This window comes from Erythranthe guttata, chromosome 8 (assembly GCF_056151865.1).
Source record: "Erythranthe guttata isolate IM_541 chromosome 8, IM_541, whole genome shotgun sequence".
NCBI classification, from domain to species: domain Eukaryota; kingdom Viridiplantae; phylum Streptophyta; class Magnoliopsida; order Lamiales; family Phrymaceae; genus Erythranthe; species Erythranthe guttata.
The window spans coordinates 20,679,796-20,702,050 of NC_142540.1; the positions used below are offsets into that span (position 1 = coordinate 20,679,796).

General features: G+C 33.1%; 1 protein-coding gene and 1 non-coding gene across 2 annotated transcripts; both read right to left on the reverse strand.

Moving 5' to 3' along the window:
- Window positions 1-12,118: 12,118 nt before the first annotated feature.
- TRNAI-UAU (transfer RNA isoleucine (anticodon UAU)) lies at window positions 12,119-12,192 on the reverse strand. The gene has a single exon. It is a non-coding gene; the product is annotated as a tRNA-Ile (tRNA).
- A 207-nt stretch (window positions 12,193-12,399) lies between these two features.
- On the reverse strand, window positions 12,400-15,669 carry LOC105970280 (cytochrome P450 CYP72A219). Its single transcript, XM_088822362.1, has 4 exons — window positions 15,118-15,669; window positions 13,995-14,245; window positions 13,436-13,823; window positions 12,400-12,953 (listed from the first exon to the last, which is right to left on the reverse strand). The coding sequence occupies exons 1-4, from the start codon at window positions 15,436-15,438 to the stop codon at window positions 12,516-12,518; spliced, it is 1,398 nt and encodes a 465-aa protein (XP_088678488.1). The 5' UTR covers window positions 15,439-15,669; the 3' UTR covers window positions 12,400-12,515.
- Window positions 15,670-22,255: the final 6,586 nt, after the last annotated feature.

The following is a 22,255-nucleotide window of genomic DNA, read 5'->3' on the forward strand; positions in this document are numbered from 1 at the left end:
TAAACAATAATATTGTTATGTTACTCCTTCAATAACTCAAACAAAACAAAAATCCCACCAAAAATAATAATATTGATGTGGTTGACAGTAATATTATTGTGTTTACAGTTGTTTTACTGTCATCGACAGTAATATAAATAGTCAACAAATCAAACAAAATTGAAAAAAAAACACAAAAAGATAATAATAATGTAGTTGACTCTAATTGCGTTGTCAACGACAATACAATTACATGAATGTACTGACAACGACAGTACAATTACGTTAATGTAAGTCAACGACAGTATAATTGCGTTAATGTACTGTCAGTGAAAATATAATTACTATTGAGTACAATACAATCACGGTCAACGTTTAGCGGCGGACGTAAAAAAACGGATAAAAATGTTAGGAGGAAAAAAAAAATTCGAAAAAGTCAAGGCCGAAAACCGGAGGTGGAAAAGACTTAGAAAAAAAATAATAAATAAATCGAAAAGTCAATGCCGGAAACCGGCGGCAATAAAGTAATTTCAGAAAAAGAAAAGTCAAAATTGATTTTTTGTGGTCAAAATTGATTAGATTGTGGTTAGAATTAAGAATTGTGCGTAATAGGTTGGGGGTAATTTTGTCATATACACTAATTTTTCCTTTATTTATAATACATATTAAAGGAATGGCTTATTGACGAAAGAGAAAGACGGTTGGTCGCGGACTTGTGCACAAAGGGATGAACTTATTTATAATCTTATTAATAAAAGTAAGGTTACTCTGGTGAAATCCTAGGGTTTTTTTCTCGCTCATTTTCGGGGTACAACTGTCATTTATTTAATAAATTATTTTTTTGGGTTTATTTAGCTTATTAAATTCAATTATACTGGGTTTTTGGTTGGGCCTTGATTATCAGTGTATTTTTCTCTCACTTCTTAAGATTACGCATCCTTTTCATTCCATAATTGATCGGATTTAATACGATCCCAAGTAATACGGCCCTAGATTAACGTATTCTCCAAAATAGGGCTGAAAATCATATCTTTTGACAAAAAAGACGGTGACTGCTTCTCTAAAAACCCTAGATATCATTTGTTGAATAGTATTTTTTTTGAAAAGGCATAGGATTAGATGGTTGCTTCCACCAAAAAACTATATATCATTTGTTGAGCTTTATATTGATCTCCATCCAAAAACCAACCATCTCCAACTGTATATGTTATGTGTTGTTCTGATAATTTTTGCTTTTCCGTTTGCGGATATTCTTAGCAGAGTTAAAAATGTCTACCTATTTTATTTAATTTGTTTTTTTTTTGTTTAGCCTCCATCTGCATAATCCGAGTTTTGTTCTTTTGCAGGGACTGCGGTGAATCCTTGGCCGTATTTTTTCAGTTTTTACCAGAGTACTTTTACGTATTATATATGGTAAGTTTTTATTTTATTCATTCTCAGTTTTTTTCAGTCATGGATTACTTTTTGAAAAATAGTCGACATTTAAATTTTCGATGTTTTTTTCCTTACAAGTTTCACAAACATGAAGCAACGTTATAGCGTTGTCGTTTTTTTGGGAAAAAAATCGATAATTTTTTTAAGAATTACTATCGAGTCTCGCTGCATTTTCTATCTCGGAAATATGTTCACATCTTTAAATTATTCATTTTACAATTTACATTTCTTTCTTCACAACAATGGCGCTGACATTTTTTAAGAGGTGGAAATGGGGTAGTAGATACTTGATTAATGTTGGGTTTGATCTACTTCTTCCATTAGTGAGTTTTCGATGGATCTGTTGGAAAATGAATTCTCTTTTCGTGGTTTCTTTCATGTTTTATGTTATATATATCCAAGAAATTGTATTATTTTCATTATGTGTGACCTGAATAATTAATGTAAGTTTTCCACTACTAAAACAAAATCTTTTCATATATTATGGGCATGAGCAGCACATTATACATTAACTTTCTCTAATGAATTTTTAGCCTGCTGTTTATTGTGTTTCCTGCTTAAATTGTGAGCCATTTTTTTATTTTCAATTATTCTGTAATTTTTTCAACAACAATATTCCAGTATCTTTCTATTTTGCCCTTGAGCATACAGTGATTTGATCCTGTAAATGTGATGATGCCTTTTCTAGAAAATATTCAAAATGCTCATGTTTCTAATGGTTTTATTTGTAGTGGAGAATGTAAATTTGAATTTATTCAGTAGTGTTTTACATTATACCAATATGAAACATAAACATAATTATCTCGTCCATGAACTAAATATCGACACCATATTTTCAATAAAAGATACGTAGAACAATACGAATAGTTTGCAATATTTATCAAAAAAAAAAAAATAGAGAATGAGAAGGAAGAAATTTCAATGCCTATGCACTATAGTCCCTGAAAGAATTTATGGTCCCGAATTCGTTTAATACAGAGGTGTTATCTTAAGTGTTATGACACTTGAACAAACATGCAGCGGAAATATAAAGATAAAATAACAATACTCAGAATTAAAAATGTTCACAAGTAAAGACTTGTGAACTTGCCCTTTACAGGACGAAAAAATATATTAAAATCAGTATTCCAAGAATACAAACAGAAGAGGTGCGAAAACTTCTTCCTTATGAATGAATCTTTTTCAAGATCATTCTTACAATCAAATCTAGATACTAAAAGAAAAATATTAAAAATTCTAGATTTCAAAGATGTACTCGTGAGGAGTACGTAAAGAACTTATGAATGAATCACTATCTTGATCATTCTTACAACCAAGTCTAGAAACATGTATACTGTACAATCTAGACTACAAAGAATGTACTTATGAGAAGTACGTAAAGAATGTACTCATAAGGAGTACGTAAAGATTATACTCATGAAGAGTACAAACGACCGATTCTAAAACCACTCTAAAACACTCATGTATTCTTTTCAGCCCTCGGTTTTTTATTTCATAGAATCGATAAAAAACATTGAGTATTGAAATCGGTATTTATAGACATTTCAAGCTTCCACTCCTCAGCCCATGATCTGCAAGAAAACCAACCACAAGAGCACTCAAGAAAATGGGTTAGTGGGTTAGTTAGGAAGTTAGAATAAAATCCACAATTAAATGCACTAAGCACTACTTAGCCCACTAAGCACTATACTTAACCCACTAAGCACTACTTATTCCATAACTAAAATTTAGTTTAAAAAATAAGAAAGTTAAAAACATAATGTGGAAATAATCCACGTGTTTCAAACTCCCCCTTTTTAACTTTCTGATCAAAACTAAATTTTAGCTTAACTCCCCCTGAGTCATTGCTTGAACTCCCCCTGAATATGATAACCAATATAGCAAATAACAATAATAGTGCAATCCTAGCATAAAAGATCAGAGGGAAAATAACAAACTGAACAAAAACAAATATTGTTCATAAAAATAACTTTAGAGCAGAATATCCAAAGTGTCCTTAGTATCAACTGCTGCTGCTTTCCTCTGCTCCTTCAGCTTCACACTCATTCTTTTCTTCTTCTTCATTAACTCCATGTTCTCTGCCTCTGGCATCCAAATGATGAGAAGTCCCTGCTTCAACTTCATGACTAGCTTTTTCTCCCCCTTTTTGATCAGAAAGAGTTTTTCGGAGCATTTCCACCATGGACTGATGATAGGTAATCTGAGCTAGAGAGTGAGTAAGCTGTTGTAACAAGAGATCTCTAGGAACAGAAACAAGATTGTCAGGGGTGTTGTCAACATGAGGAGCAACACCTTCAGTACCAAGATTATTTTGACCTGATTCAGTTGAGAGAAAATTATCTCCATTCCAGGGAAGATCTTGGACATGAGTAACCTTGAGAAAATTTTGAGAAACAGTTATCATGCCAAGTGGAGTGTGAAGATATTATGATTCATCTTGGCCCAAATTTTGAGAAAACAGAATGGAGTAGATGAGAGAAGGATACGAAAGATGAGTGGAGGATGAAATTTTCTGGGCAAGATGACCTAAATTATTAAAGAAAAGTTTGCCAACATCAACTTGTAATCCCATCCCCAATTTGTACATGAGTACTGTATGAGGTTTAGTAATCACAGAGACATTTTTGGATGGAATCCAATTCATCACTGTGAGTCTGAACAAGACAAAATAAAATGCAGTGAGTTGAGAACTTTGAATTTTCTGGGGTGAGCAAGCCAACATTTTAAACGATTTCTAGAAAGAGTCTTACAAACCTCAGTAAAATCACCATAATTATCCTCATCAATCACAGTAGGAGTTTGTAAATGAGAGTTGATAATTTTTGGGAGAAAAAGGGAGAAATGGAATTTCGCACAAAAACTTTGCCAAAGTTTGGAGAATTTTTCTTTTAAAAAGGAGGTTTGTAAATTGGCATAAAATTCCTTCACAACAGAGGGATCATAAGGACAGGAAATCTCAACTAGACTAAGGATTTTTCTTTGATCAAGAAAATCAGTAATCCTATGTCTATCAAACTCATCCTTGGAAATTTTCTTCTCCTCAATGAATTGGCAATTCATGATTTGAGGACTCAAAATTGAATCAGATTCAAAATAAAAGGTTGTACTGAAAGCATTGTTTACCTCAAAAGAAGTTGACAGATCATTCCCATCCAATTTCAGCTCTTCTTCGTCAGAAGATTCCTCTTCTTCTGAGTCTTCAAGTTCATCTGGGATGTATGCTGGCTCAGGTGATGCAACACGTGGGGCAGCATTTTCCTGCATCTGAGAGAATTCCTCAGACGAGTCACTGTCTGACTCTGAAGGTGGCAAATTTTTGCGAAATGAGGCAAGGAGAACTTCCCAGCTATCATCACTTTTCTCTTCTTCTTCAGCCTGGAAAGGTGGTGCATCCACTTGAACAACTGCCTCTGCCAGAGTTTCCAGAGGATCTTCATTTGGAGCTGAGGGTGTAGGAAGTGAGGATTCTTCTGTGGTGGCAAAGTCCTCGGCATCAGCAGTGGTGATATCTACATGCTCAGCAAAGGACATCCCAGAAAAGTCTGGCATTTCCTCATCTTGATAAGGAGCAGCATCCTCAGCAGCATTCTGAAGGGCATTGTCTGAGACAGTAGGTGCGACAGCATTTTCAGGAACATGTGCAACAACATCTTCGGAAACAGGATGTTTGAGAAGAGGCTGCTGCCATGTTAGGCTGAAGTGTCTCCCCCTAAGTTGATGCTGATGGAATTGAGTCGTTGGAGAATGACTCAGTAAAGCTTGAGGAGAGAGCTTGGGCTTGGTTCTGCAAAAGTGGGATCTCCTTCTTCATCATCAGTTTCTTCATCAACCAAATGAAGGCCTCTTGGTGGGTTTGGCCTAACTGGAGTGCGACCGACTCTGTTGCCTCTTCTTCTACCTCTGCCGCCTCTGCTGGGAGAATGTCTTCCCCTTCGGCATTGTGATCCAGTAGCATTCAGATCTGGGAAGGGATTCATGCGCTTGGACCGGCGAGTTGGAATCCTTCCTGCATTGGAAAAGGGACCCACATTCTGGAAGATGTTTGGGTCAATCGGATTCATCTCGTCTCCGGGCTCAATAAAGCTGATCGGCATAGCTTCAAGGTTGACAAGATGAACGATGATGGCCAGATTTGGGTCTGCTGGTTCAGGTGCTGCAGCATCGTTGTGGACATCACCAACTGCGGCTGGAAGAGGATTTCTAGGAAGAGATGCCATGATACAGTAGATAAAAATTGCTTCTTGTGATTTTGATTTTTGAGTGTGAATTTTCGAAAAAGAAGCACGAAATTTATAAGCCCCAATTTGCAGAAAAAATTGAAGTGGAGAAGGTGAAGAAGTGGTGTACGTTTTTCTTGGAGAAAGTGTGATTAAGGAGAATAAAGGTTTATGTGGCAGTTTAAAACAAAACGTGACACGTGGCACAATAAGGAGTGGACTTAGTGGGAAATAAAAGACTAACCCATGTACCCCATGACCCATATAAATAGTGATAATTCAAAAACAAATAAAATAAATATAGTAGTACTCACGAAATTTTCACAAAAATAAGAAACACATTTATTAATGATTAATAGTGTGAGAAAAATTGGCTAAGAGGCATAGATATTATTAAGTATATAATAATAATATTTTTTTTTTTTTTTTTTTTTTTATAAACTCTTATTTTCAAGTCAAACAATTCACATGGAACATGATCAAGTGTTCAGTTTGAAGGTTCCTCAGTTACTAAGATATGACTATCAAAATAGAGGAGTTTGACTTATGTGAGTGTAATTATTCTCTGAAATGTTTACATGAAGCATGATCACGTTTCAAGGTGAAAGACTTCCAGTTACTTATTTAGAGGATAATCTATCACAGTGAAGTCATTATTTAAAGAAGCTAAGCTTCAATAAATTATGTTGCAGCTTAAGATATTTGATGAGGTGCTGCAACATTTTTCAGGACATGTTTATTGAGTACACATCCCGAGAGATTTTCTGAGTTTAGAAAACCTCTCATAATCTAATGCCTTTGTAAAGATGTCAGCCAGCTGATCTTCTGTAGGAATGTACTTTAAGCACACTATATTTTTCTCAACTATATCATGAATAAAATGATGTTTAATATCTATGTGTTTAGTTCGTGAGTGTTGAACAGGATTTTTGAAATGTCAATAGCACTTGAATTATCACAATATATGGTCAGGGTATCACTGGTCAACCCATAATCTCCCAACATTTGTTTCATCCAAATTAGTTGACCACAACATCCTCCAACAGCTACATATTCTGATTCAGCTGTTGAGAGAGATACACAATTTTGCTTTCTACTAAACCAAGAAACCAGATTATTCCCCAAAAAGAAACTTGCACCTGAGGTGCTTTTTCTGTCACTAATATCCCCAGCCCAATCAGAATCACTAAAACCTATCAAATTTGTATTAGTGTCTTTGAAAAACTGAATCCCTAAGTCTACTGTACCTGCAACATACCTAATAATCCTCTTCACAGCTTTAAGATGAGTGACTTTGGGATTAGCTTGATACCTGGCACACACACAAACACTAAACATAATGTCAGGCCTGCTTGCTGTTAGATACAGAAGGCTTCCAATCATGCTTCTGTATAGAGTGCTGTCAACATCTTCAGCAACATCATCCTTGGACAGTTTTTGACTTGAACCCATTGGAGTTTTCATGCGCTTGGCTGACTCCAACTCAAACCTTTTGACCAGATTTAGAGCATACTTCTTTTGATTTACAAAGATTCCTTCACCTGTCTGTTTGATCTGGAGTCCTAGGAAGCAATTCAACTCTCCTACCATGCTCATTTCAAAAGTGTGAGACATAGAATCTACAAAAGACTGTAAGAGGTTAGCACAAGTAGAACCAAAAACAATATCATCAACATATATCTGTACAATAATGACAAGGTTATTTGTTCTCTTAACAAATAGAGTTCTGTCTGCCTCTCCTCTGTTAAACTGTATTTCAAGTAATAAGAAGTCAGTGAGTCTTTGATACCACGCTTTAAGAGCTTGTTTAAGACCATACAAAGCCTTCTTAAGCTTGAAAACATGATTAGGCTTGGCAGAATCTTCAAAACCCTTGGGCTGCTCTACATATGCTTCTTCATTTAAAACACTAATTAGACATGCACTTTTGATATCCATCTGATACAATTTGATTTTAAGAAAACAGGCTATAGCAAGAAGTAACCTAATAGATTCAATTCTAGCTACTCGAGCAAAGTTTTCATCAAAATCTATACCTTCAATCTGAGTATAACCTTGTGCTACTAACCTAGCCTTATTTCTAACAATTGTACCTTTTTCATCAGTTTTGTTTTTGAAGATCCACTTAGTTCCAATCACATTTACATGACTTGGTCTGGGAACTAAGTACCAAACATCATTCCTGATGAACTGATTCAGCTCTTCATGCATTGCATTAATCCAAAACTCATCTTTCAGTGCTTCTGCAATATTCCTTGGTTCGACTGAAGATACAAAGCAAGCAGTTCCAGTTAGTGTACATTCAGAAGATAAATTTGCAAATCTTACCATATCTCTGTAATTCACTCTCTCTTTTCTTCTGGTCCTTATCCCATCAAAGATATCTCTCACAACTTGAGTCGATGGGTGATTTTTCTGGATTCTACTTGATGGTTCCTTTCTGCAGACATCATGAGTTGGCTGCAATTCAGCTTCTGTGCTCTCTGTAGGATGTATTGAGTCAGATGTTGTAACACTTGGCTCAACATCCTCTTCTCTTGAAACTGGACTGTTTATATCTGGAGCATCTGTGGCAGAAGTGTCTTCTTTAGTTGTTCCTCCTTCAGCAATCAGGTCATCAACTTCATCTTCAGCTGTTTTACTGCGGGGATCAGCAAAATCATCAAATACCACATTTACAGATTCAATAATGGTTCGAGTTCTTAAGTTATATACTCTATAAGCATGACTGTTATTAGAGTATCCCTTAAATAAACTCAAATCACTTTTGGAATCAAATTTAGCTAGATGATCTCTATCATTGAGGACATAGCGAACACATCCAAACACATGCATGTATTCTAGATCAGATTTTTCTCTTACAAAATACACCAAAGTATATCTCGAAAAATCATCAACACACACAAATACATATTTTTTACCACCTAGGCTTTCTACCTCTATAGGACCCATAAGATCCATATGTACAAGTTCAAAACAAATGGTGGTACCAACGGGTTGTAACACTTTGTGTGGTACCCTAGTTTGTTTTCTCTTCTGGCACATTCCACATATAGGAATGTCCTTGATCTTGAGATCATGAATTCCTCTTATGACATTGTACTTGTTGAGCAGCTTCAGATTTTTGAAGTTTGTGTGCCCAAGTTTCTGGTGCCACAACTCTACTTCACTTACTCTTGAGCTCTTGCATGAGATGGTGTCACCTGTTTGATAACAATTCTCCATTGATCTGGAACCTGTCAGTACACAATGATCTTGATTATCAAACACAGAACAACAGTATTTATCAAATTGAACACGCAGATCATCATCACACAATTTACTAATACTGATGAGATTTGACCCCAATCCTTCAACATGTAAGTCATTTGAAAGTTTTGGAAGTCCCTCAAGACTGAGTGTTCCACGTCCAACCGCTTTGCCTTTAGCTCCTCCTCCATAGGTTACACGTCCTCCATTGAGTGTATAGTAGTTTGATAGAAGCTCTTTAGTTCCAGGCATGTACCTAGAGCATCCACTATCAAAGTACCATAAACCTGAAATGTTAGCATTTAAAGAAGTGTATACTTCTTTGCACATAAGTTTACCTTTGGGAGTCCATATTCTACACTCCTTTTTGGTAAATTCTACCTTTTTCTTGGAGATGTTCCCTGGAGTGTTGTGACTCATCCTGTACAACATTTTGTCACTACTTAGTTTCTCACATAATGGACGGGTATGTCCTCGTGAGGAACAGTCATGACAAATGTATCCCCTTATTCTGGACTCTGAAGTGGTGACTGTGGAATTTCTGCATTCTTTTCCATTTGAACCCTTCTCTTTTACAAAGACAATTTCTTTCTTCTTTACTGGCTTGTGTTTCTTCACTTGTTTGTTGAACCCTAAACCTTCATTCTTGTTGTACTTCTTCAGTGACACAATCTCTTCGAGTTTAGTTGTGCTGGTATTCATCCTCTTGATTGCTAGAGTTGCTTCTTTGAGTTCATCTTTCACCTTTGCCAGTTCAATATCCTTCTTGGTGATACCAACCTCCAAATGAGTGATTGTTTCTTTGAGAGAGGGATTTTCCTTGTTGGTTGCATCTAGAGCATGAGTCTTCTTCTCCAAGTCACTGAACAATTTCTTGTACATTTCTTCCTCATCTCCTATTGCTTCTTTACTGTATTCTGCAGCATTCAAATAAATAGAGTTCAAACATGTATAATGACTATTATCTAACTCAGAAATTTCAGTTACTGAAAGTGTTTCAGAAAGTGTTGCAGCATCTTGAGAAACTCCTTGTGATTCTGTTTCAGGACAATTTTCAGTGATATATCTGATAGAAAGAGCTTGTTTAGAGGATTGCTGTTCCTCTGTATGTTCAGGTTGTTCTTCCTCCTCATCACTGACAGCACAAATCAAACTCATTCCTCTTCTTCTCAAGGTATTTGCACATTCATTAGCATAATGTCCAAATCCTGAACAGGCCCTGCATTTAATATGATCCAAGTTAGGTGGTTCAGAATTTGAACGAATAAATGAAGAATTTTTTGAAGTGTTTTGAGAAGATGTTTGAGGAAATGTTCTCTGTGGAATAGATCTGTTCCGGGGCTGAGTTTGTCGATTTTGTGTAGAGCCTTCTGGAAATAACTGTCTGGGCTTGATTCCACTTCGTCTGTACGCCCTATTGAATTTCTGAATCTGAAATGCCACATTGTTGAGACATTCATCTGCATCATCATCATATTCCGTAGCAACTTCTTCCTTTTCTAGTTCTGCCTGGAGTGCATTTGATAGATCGTCTGCTGTCCACCGTAATTCTGGTGTTGGAAATACATCCACATCCGCATATGTGATAGTTGGTGGCTTCCATCCAGTAAGAATAGATCTCCAGGCTTTCTCATCAGTGGCTTTGATGTTCGCCCTCATCTCGACTTTCCAGTAGGTGTAGTTTGTGCCATCAAGTACAGGAGGTCGCAATGAAGCAGTCATCTGAGTATCCATCACGAATTCGTTTCTGAAAAAAATAGGAACAGACACTTAGTATACGTCAAGTATTGGCTCTTGATGCCAATTGAAAGAATTTATGGTCCCGAATTCGTTTAATACAGAGGTGTTATCTTAAGTGTTATGACACTTGAACAAACATGCAGCGGAAATATAAAGATAAAATAACAATACTCAGAATTAAAAATGTTCACAAGTAAAGACTTGTGAACTTGCCCTTTACAGGACGAAAAAATATATTAAAATCAGTATTCCAAGAATACAAACAGAAGAGGTGCGAAAACTTCTTCCTTATGAATGAATCTTTTTCAAGATCATTCTTACAATCAAATCTAGATACTAAAAGAAAAATATTAAAAATTCTAGATTTCAAAGATGTACTCGTGAGGAGTACGTAAAGAACTTATGAATGAATCACTATCTTGATCATTCTTACAACCAAGTCTAGAAACATGTATACTGTACAATCTAGACTACAAAGAATGTACTTATGAGAAGTACGTAAAGAATGTACTCATAAGGAGTACGTAAAGATTATACTCATGAAGAGTACAAACGACCGATTCTAAAACCACTCTAAAACACTCATGTATTCTTTTCAGCCCTCGGTTTTTTATTTCATAGAATCGATAAAAAACATTGAGTATTGAAATCGGTATTTATAGACATTTCAAGCTTCCACTCCTCAGCCCATGATCTGCAAGAAAACCAACCACAAGAGCACTCAAGAAAATGGGTTAGTGGGTTAGTTAGGAAGTTAGAATAAAATCCACAATTAAATGCACTAAGCACTACTTAGCCCACTAAGCACTATACTTAACCCACTAAGCACTACTTATTCCATAACTAAAATTTAGTTTAAAAAATAAGAAAGTTAAAAACATAATGTGGAAATAATCCACGTGTTTCAGTCCCGATTTCATTGATCTCACTTCCTCTAGCCGTTCGAAGTTTCTCCACTCATCATTAGCTGCTTAATTTTCTCGGAAAGTTCTTTACTATCAACATATGCGGTTCAATAAATGGTGTTATTTACATTAACGATTCTGTCAATGAAAGATAATAGAATAAAAGCCTCTGTTATTTACATTACTACGTGATTTTTTGTTTTATTTTATTTAATTTAATTTTATTATCTATTTGTTTTATGTTCGAGTGATTTTTACGTTTTAATTTGAAAGTAGAAAACAATATTGAAAATTGAATTTTTATTCTGCATTTATTTTTTCAAACCCCGTGCATCGCACGGGTCAGATTACTAGTAGGTATTAAAGGGATGAGCTTATTGGCGAAAGAGATATAAACCCTAGACCTATAATAATAAAAACGGTTAGTGAGGGACTTGTGCACAAAAAACCTCTTAACTAAAATTTGAATATAAATTTAAATATAGTTTAAATAGAAATTTTCTACATAATACCCCATTTAAAAGAAATATATATATTTTCACATAAATTGAAACTTCAGATTTTTACTAAGAAGTGTATGAAAAATAGCATAATTTGTCCCGGCGGGGCTCGAACCCGCGACCTTCGGCTCATAAGACCAACGCTCTAACCAACTGAGCTACGGGACAATTTGATTAAAAAGGCACTAAACTGATTACTAATCTATATGACATTGTATGTCAGTAACACTAGTATGGTGGCGTTTTTGTCTCAAATTATATTTTTTACTTTACAATTTCAATGAACCATTAATTACAAAATTTGAGACAAAAGGATTTTTAAAGAGACAAAAAAGACTTCTTAAAGAGACAAATAATATGAAACGGAAGGAGCAGTTTATGCAAGCATATAAATCAACAATCTCAAACATTGCTGAAATGAATACAATCGTACGAGTTTATTGCATGATGCATCACATTTTTATTACATTCGCAACTTTTAATCCACTTGTTTAGGACCATGAAATGAACGGCTCTAGGCTTTGAAAGATGATCGGAGCACCGTATTGTGGTTGAAGAGTTGTAACGGAGAAAGGAGCATGCAAATATGACGGCGAAAGCTCAAATGAGAAGCTTCGGAGAATTGTAGCTAGGGCCATTTTTGCTTCAACCATTGCAAAGTTTTGTGCGATGCATATCCGAGGCCCTGAACTGAACGGTACGAATGACGATTGAACTTTCGATACTCCATCAGAGAACCTTAGAGGATTGAACTCATTTGCATCGTCTCCCCAAATATTTGAATCACGATGGACTAACCCTACCATCAACAACAAATGTACCCCGGCCGGAATAGTTAGGTTTTCGAGTTTCACCGTCTTTGTAGAGTATCGGTTGATCATAGGTAATGGCGGGTACAACCTCAACACTTCTTGTAAGATCATGTTAACCTGTCATGAAGTCAAGATGTATAATTATTACAATGATCATAACCTACAATTAATTAAACTTTTTTAGAGAAATTGTTCTATTGTCTCAAAATCATAGAAAACTTAATGTTTGTGTTGCATAGGGTTCTCATTTTCCTCCTAGTGTTTAACCCAAAATGAATTTATGTTCCTTAAAATGATTCTAAAAATTACTCTTTTCTTTGAATATGATTTGATTTGCTACGGGAAAAAAAAAATGTCTTCACTAGAAAATAAATAAACATCGCTTTGGTTACCAAATTCTTGTACTGATATCTTTTTTTTCTTCAACACATTCAGTCATGATTTGACTGCTACAGTGTTTTCTATTTCTACGCAAAGTGAAACAAACATTACTTTCATTTTGAAAACAAAATAAAAGTAAGTCTCAAAACGCTTCCAAGTATTGTAGCGAACTTGTATGAAAATATGAAACTAAGATACATAATAAATAAATATCTTACCATCTTGAGCTGATTTAATCCTTCAAAACTTGGCTCTGAGTTCCCGAATACCCGAATAACCTCTTCTCTTGCTCGAGTTTGCCATTCATTATGTTCGCACAACAAAACCATAGTCCACACGAGCAAACAAGCCGTTGTTTCCGAGCCGGCCACATAGAATAGCTTGCACTCCTCAATCACATCTTCAATACTCATTCTCTTATTCTTATTTCCGCATTCTTCGACAAATCTTGAATTTGATTCCATTAGTATACCTAATAAATCATCGATAGGAGCCTCGTCTCCCCTATCCATTGCCTTCTGCCTTTTGTCGATTATACCCCTTAGTAAGGACTCAATTTCGTTGTTTATCGCTTTGACTTTCTTTTTTAGTTTCGTCGGAAGATACCTGCAAATCGAAATCCACTTAAAATCCTTTTGGAAATATTAATATTAAATGATACATTTCACTAACAGCTTAAACTTTTGGTTGAGATGGTCATTCAACAATCCTCAAATAATGCAAGATGATAAACGAAGGAAAGATTAAAAAAATGTTTGTAATTTAATATTTGATCACCTCCATCCAGGGATAAACGAAAACTGCAATAGTTGGAGGGTGAGCTTAAGTTTTTCACGCTGAAGCTGAATAATTTTCGTTCCTTGGTCGTGGTTGCTGCCGAAAGCCGTGCGCGAAATAACATCGCCCGTGAAATCTTCCAAGCATGCCCACATATCGATTTCGCAGCCTCCGCCGGTACTACTGCAAACCTTTGACTTCAACTTGGATATCATGTTTGTACAGCTTAAACCAATTGCTGGAACCATGTTCTGTTAAAGGGGTAAAAGTTTGTGAAATACTTAACCAAACGGATACTACAGTTAAACCACTATAAATTACACAACTATAAACTAATACATGTTGTTGCGACCACCCAAATTTTATTAATTTAGCGAAATATTCTTTTAGCATGTTGTCCTAGAGTCGAGGCTGGAAAAAAATATTATTTAAGCGAGGTTATTAATTAATTGAGTATTATTTTATTGAGGTTCTACTATATGTATGTAATGATCATACAAAAGTTGACTACCAAAAAAAATATATAACACAGTGGTCTTATCTAAAAAAATTCAGTTACAATAACATCACATTCATTACAGGAAATAATCTTTTAATTGAGAACACTAATTTAAACATGATTAGGCAAAAAATATTGTCACTATGGTTGTAACTGATGGTGTATCACTAATGCTTGTGACGATAAACGGGATTAAATGACAAAGACAAAAAATGAGTTATTAGCATCGAACAACATAAAAATGTTATCATTTAATATATATATTTAGTGACAACTTTTGATAACCTCAGAGTTGTGGCATCACTAATTTTTTTTTTAGTGATTTGACACATAACCAATTAGGTACAACCAAACTATAATACACATCGGGATGTGTTACAATAACACGTAAATGAGTTTTTTTTTTTTTTTTTTTCCGATACGACCGTATGGTCCAGTTCATCGAAATTGATACGTATAGGAGATTTGGTGCATGTTTTCTGCTATATATACAACAGGAATTTATACAAAATTTAATTAACTCATTCATTTAAAATTCAAATTATTTTTCTTAAATTAAATCGAACGCATTTATTCGGTTACAGTATGAAAAATAAAGATACTAAGAGTAATTAATTTAGTTACCTTCAACTTGTGTAGATGAAAAGCGGGATTGATGATCTTTCGGTGTTTAGCCCATTTTTCGCCCTCGAGAAGCACAATCCCACTCGTAAGAATCTTGGCTGTTTCCGTATGGGGCTTCTCAAACACGTCGTATTTCTTTAAAATCTCCTTTATTAGGTCCGGGTCAACGATGTTCAGTTTCGGCCACGGACCGAACCAGAAGAAAGAATTTTTGCCGTACTTTTTAAGGATGTCGTAATAGTAAGCAAAAATGTGTGGCGAAGTATCTTCGTCGGAAAGTTTGATTGATTTAGGTTGTTCTGCTTTGATGGCTTTCATCATATCTTTCACGTCTCCGATAAACGGTCGGTACGGAGTTCCATGCAAACCTTGATTTCTTAGAAATTTCTCGAGTTTTCTTGGCTTCAACCAGAGAAAATTTAGTAGCTTAGCTGCACATGCATGTTATTGATGCTGCCATGGCGAGAGAGATTAAAACTAAGGCCAGTGTTGCTTCCATTTTTCTTTCTTCTTTTTTTTTTTGTTTTTTTTTTTTTGCAGGTATGAAAACTTGGCCTGAACTGCAACAAGTATATATATAGGGTAATTTGCATCTCCACCTCCCTAGACTTTGATGTTTTGGCAACAACACCCCAAACGTTTAACTTTTTGGCATATACACCCTCCATTCATTTTTTCGTTATTCATCGGTTAGTTTTTGGTGGAAAATACACATTTATCCTCACTTTGAACATAATATAGTAATTTGCATTGATTTCCTCTAACTTTTATATTTTACCAACCACATGTTACATGTTTTTTTTATTTATTTATTTATATATTATTATTATTATTATTATTATTATTATTATTATTATTATTATTATTATTATTATTATTGTTGTTGTTGTTGTTGTTGGAACGCAGCATTTTCATCCAATTTATTTTTTTGTTAGTAACTATTATTTTTTGATTTACCCAATTCAAAATTTATATTCCAATTCATAAGTATTACATTTTTTTTAACCGATCAGTATTACATTTACATATATGGTGTAATGGTTTTTTAAAAAGAAAAACAATTATTTTACTAGCAATTGTGAATTATATATTTTTCATAAATATTGAAAAATGAAGTCCGACAAGTTTGAGAAGATGTAAAATTAAGAAACTAATTAAAAGGCCATTTTGTAGCCCACGTGTCAATTTTGCAAGTTATTTTTTTTTCTTTTGTTACTTATTTATTTGTAGTTTTCCTACTCTGCCCCTCATACTAACGGAGAAAATTTAATGAAAGAGGTGTATATATGCCAAAAGATTAAACGTTTAGGGTGTACTTGTCAAAAAACCAAAGTTCAAAGGAGGTGGATGCAAATTAATATATCATAATGTTCATTAAATAAATTATTTAAACAGCACAACTATATTGGTGCGTATCTTTATGGCGCTTCCAATATACCTATATTGGTAGGTATTCGAAATAGACCTATCATACATTTATCAAAAAAAAGATATGATTTTTTTTTTATTCATTTTCTTTTTCCAGGAAAAATATGATTTTTTTGTTATTTCAATTTTAAAACCAAATATTGATTTTATTTTATTTCAGTTTTTTCTATTTAGTTTTTTATTTTTTCCACAAGGTTTAAAAAATAGTATTTTTTTAATTTAATTCAATCTGAACAAGAAAAAATTTAATTAGTAAATGAAAATCAATTTCCAAAAGCAAACTTGGTGTCACACCATCGTTGGTGGGAACAAAGTTTGTGAAGCTTCATTAAACAAATTCTTTCCAACCTACTAACATTGCATAAAGCTGTTGAAACGAAAAAATGAATGAGCGAACAACAATAAAAATCACTCTGTATAGAAAGTTATATAAACATGAAAACTACCATGTACACTTATCGAAATACACTATAAATTTATCGGAAATCACTCTATATACTTATCGAAATCCACTATAAATTTGTATGGTGAAATTGTGAAATGTGTATAGTTTGTATAGTGGAATTGTGTGCTCCAGGTAAAGTAAAGGAGTTGTTTTAAGGAATAGGTCGGTAGGAATAAATTAGAAATTAGAAATTACATGCCTATTTTGAATATGTTCCACATTGACCGATGAATATTATTTTAATATACCTTTTATTTGTTTTGAAAAATTAAAGTCATTTTGATTATGTCTTTCCCTTTTGTTGTTTGAAGTTTAAGTAACATGGTAAATAATGTGATTATATATCTACTGTTTTCAAAGAGAACACATTAGTTTAAATGTGAGTGAGAGAACAAAATGGTTATAGTTTGGGGATTTTTTTGTTACATACATTTGAAAGTTTATTTCCATTTTTTCTATAAAGGGAATTACGACTTTAAGTCTCACTGCACATTTCAAAGTTCATATTAGTATTTTTGGTTATATGATATACATTAGAACCAAATTTTGGGAATCAATTAAGATTTTCACAAAGATGGGTTTCATTTTAATTCATGTTTTTTCAAATGTTTGACATTTGAAAAGCTATAATATTCAATTAGTAATTTCATCGTACAATTTGTTATTTTATTTTTCTTTAAGTAGTTTTCTTTACCTTCATTAGAATATTTTTGTTTCTATTTAGCGTGATTCAAGTTTAAATCTTATTGGCTATGTTTGGTAAGCTTTTGGGCTTCCGTTTCCATTTTATTTTGGAGAAAGGTGTTTTGGGAGAAGAATTTAGAAATAAAATAAAGTTTGTTTGTGTTTTGGGAGGAGACAATTTGTACTGTAGCAAGTCAACGAAAAAGTATTTTGGAAGAAGAATTTAAAAGATAAAGTGATTTGATTTTGTATTTTAGTGAAGACAATTTCACTGTAGTGGTCAAATCATGTTTGTTAGAGAGAAATATTTGAATTTGTTTTGGGGAAAGTTTTTGAAAATAGTGTAGAAAGATAATTTTCATTTGGGGGAAAATGTGAAAAGAATTAAACGTTACCAAACATAGCCAATTATGACTTAGAATTCTGAAAAACTTAAAAGGCCTAACTCACCCGTTTAACATTACTAGGGGCTTCCCCATATTTCAATCTTCATTTTATTGGGGATGCATTTGCCAAGAGGAAAAGGAGCATGTGTTCAAATTTTGACTTCAACAAGCGCCTCAAGAGGTGAAGCATCAGTGGTCGAATTTTTAAACTCTTACAAATGCAAGCTATAATACTCAATTAGTAATTTCATAGTATAATTTTTCTTACGATTACTACAAACTTTTTACTACGATCACAACAATGGTAGTTTATAATTATTGTATTTTATGATTACGACTATGGGTATACATCTATAAACATTGGTTTATGGATGTTTGTATTTAGGTAATTTTATGTTACTACGAAATGCATTTAAATGAAATGTATTTTTGTATACGTATTTTTAATCGGTTTTGTTAAGGAACTAAATAATGGTGTTCGTCAATTGCTCGAGTTGTAGAATACATGCATGGCACGTTTATTACTTTTTGATTTATTCAATATACTTCATTTCATTAACAATCAATCCATATTATGACGATTTAAGTTCATATAACTCTTTGTCAATTTAATTTTGCTAATATTTTTTTTACTATATATTGTTTTATTACTAATTTAATTGATAACGTATTTAATTTTTTTTTTCCAACTTTCAAAATACCATCCCCGTGCATCGCACGGGTGTATTACTAGTTTATCAAAAAAAAGATATGATTTTTTTTTATTCATTTTCTTTTTCCAGGAAAAATATGATTTTTTTGTTATTTCAATTTTAAAACCAAATATTGATTTTATTTTATTTCAGTTTTTTCTATTTAGTTTTTTATTTTTTCCACAAGGTTTAAAAAATAGTATTTTTTTAATTTAATTCAATCTGAACAAGAAAAAATTTAATTAGTAAATGAAAATCAATTTCCAAAAGCAAACTTGGTGTCACACCATCGTTGGTGGGAACAAAGTTTGTGAAGCTTCATTAAACAAATTCTTTCCACCCTACTAACATTGCATAAAGCTGTTGAAACGAAAAAATGAATGAGCGAACAACAATAAAAATCACTCTGTATAGAAAGTTATATAAACATGAAAACTACCATGTACATTTATCGAAATACACTATAAATTTATCGGAAATCACTCTATATACTTATCGAAATCCACTATAAATTTGTATGGTGAAATTGTGAAATGTGTATAGTTTGTATAGTGGAATTGTGTGCTCCAGGTAAAGTAAAGGAGTTGTTTTAAGGAATAGGTCGGTAGGAATAAATATATTAGTAGGGGTGGAAATTGGAACGAAATTTCCGATTTCCACCGAATCCGATCTGAATAATTCCGATTTGGAACGATTTTTTCACTTTCGAATTCCGAAATTCCGATTTTTGAAATCTACGAACAAAATCGGATCGGAATCGGAAATACATATTAAAATTTTGGAATTTCTGAATTCCGATCCGAAATAGTTCCGATTTTTCCGATATATTTCCGATTATTTCCGACGTATTTCTGATTATTTACGACATATTTCCGATATTTTCCGAATATTAGTAACATTTATTAATTATATATTAATATAATATATGTTTTACATAATTATGTAATTATTTTTTACTTGTAAAAGCTTCAAACCCTAAATGATATGCTGAAATCAGCGCTGCAACACCTCTCGTTTCTAATTCTCTCTTCTTCTTCTTCTTGCGAAGTTGTCGATCTCCACATATCTAATTTCAGATCCGTTTTATTTTTCTTCTTCTCCTTGCGAAGCTACAGATCTCGACTTTCTCCTCCATCAATTTATCTACTTCGATGCGAATCTTGTGTGTTTTTCATTTTAATTATTTCATAAATTATATATATGTTTTAAATCATATAAACTGCTTGATTTGTTACATATGAATCGTAGATCTTGCTTCCGTTTTTTTTCAATTTTTTGTACAATTTTGCAGTTTTTGTCTTCAGTTTACGAATTTCGAATATTCCGAAGATTTCCGAAAACAAGTAATTCCAAAAATTTCTGATTTTCCAAAATTTTCGAAAAAAATCAGAATAGGAATCGGAATCGGAATAAGTTCTTTAATTCCGAAAAAATCGGAATTGGAATCAGAACCTATATTACTACAGTTCCGAAAAAAATCGATAATTTTCCGAAAGGACTATATCCGATCCGTCCGATTTCCGCCCCTATATATTAGGAAAAGGTAGATGCGGATTTTCTTTCCGGTCTTTTTCAAACCATTGTTCCAAGTCAATGAAGATCTCAAATATCTCAACTAGATTATTATGGTGAGAAAAAAGAATTGCCCCCAAAAAATAAACAAGAAGCCAACCAGGATTATTGAGTCAGTTAATCCCATTATTGAGTCAGTTAATCCCTCTGCATAATATGTTGTTCCATACGACGGTCTGTTGCATCTGCAAGTCCTTCAAACTTCGTTGAGTCCCAAAATATTTTGCAAAACACAAATTACGAAACAAAACAACCCAATAATGGCAAGAGGCAAGATATTCCTTTACAACCGCCGTCGTCAACAGATATGAGAGAAAGATGGCGACTGAGAGAGGAGAGAGGCGGCGTGGGTTGTGGGTGAATTATCTTCACTAGTTTAAAAGATTCATTTGTGGGTGAATTGTGCATAATTTATTGTATTTTGAAGGTGCAAAGTACTATGAATGTTTTTAGATGGTGCAAAGTGTCAAAATACAATATTTCAAGGGTGCAAAATAGGATTTACAAACATGTAGTTTCAAACATCGCAAGGGTGCGTAAATTTGTTTTACAAACATGTATTTTCAGTTGAAAATATGCTGCCCCGTGCATCGTACGGGTGAATACTAGTTATTTTTTACTTTACAATTCCAATGAAGCATTAATTAAAAAGAAAAATTTGAGACAACAAAAAAATTTCAAAAGACAAATAATATAGGACGGAGGAGGGAGTAGTTTTTTTTTTTTTTTTTTTGTTGAAACAAGTAAATTGTTACAACACTACATGTTTATGCAAGCATATAAATCAACAATCTCAAATTACGTAAACTTAGCCTTAACTGTAACAAGTATATTATATATATAGGGTAATTTGCATCCACCTCCCTAGACTTTCATGTTTTGGCAACCACACCCCAAACGCTTAAATTTTTGGCATATACACCCTCCATCCATTTTTTGGTTAGTTATCGGTTAGTTTTTGGTGGAAAATACACATGTATCCTCACTTTGAACATAATATAGTAATTTGCATTGATTTACTCTAACTTTTATATTTTACCAACCACATGTTACATGTATTTATTATTATTATTTTTATTATTATTATTATTATTATTTTTATTATTATTATTATTATTATTATTATTGTTGTTGTTGTTGTTGGAACGCAGCATTTTCATCCAATTTAATTTTTTGTTAGTAACTATTATTTTTTGATTTACCCAATTCAAAATTTATATTCCAATTCATAAGTATTACATTTTTTTTAACGGATCAGTATTACATTTACATAAATGGACAATGGTATAATGGTTTTTTAAAAAGAAAAACAATTATTTTACTAGCAAATTGTGAATTATATATTTTTCATAAATATTGAAAAATGAAGTCCGACAAGTTTGAGAAGATGTAAAATTAAAAACCTAATTAAAAAGCCATTTTATAGTCCACGTGTCAATTTTCCAAGTTAATTTTTTTTCTTTTGTTACTTATTTATTTGTAGTTTTCCTACTCTGCCCCTCATACTAACGGAGAAAAATTAATGAAAGAGATGTATATATGCCAAAAGGTTAAACGTTTAGGCTGTACTTGTCAAAAAACCAAAGTTCAAAGGAGGTGGATGCAAATTAACATATATATATATATATATATATATATATATATATATATATATATATATATTTTGTAGTTTTGATTGTACTAATCATAATGTTCATTAAATAAATTATTTAAACAGCAGTATCATATTGGTGCGTATCTTTATGGCGCTTCCAATATATAGTACTATATTGGTAAGTATTCCAAATAGATCTATCATACTCTCTCTCTCCAAAATAACTCGTCAAAAATTTCACGCTATTTTAATTTTTTTTTATTCATTTTCTTGTTCCAGGAAAAATATGATTTTTTTTTTTTCAATTTTAAAACAAAATATTACTTTTATTTTATTT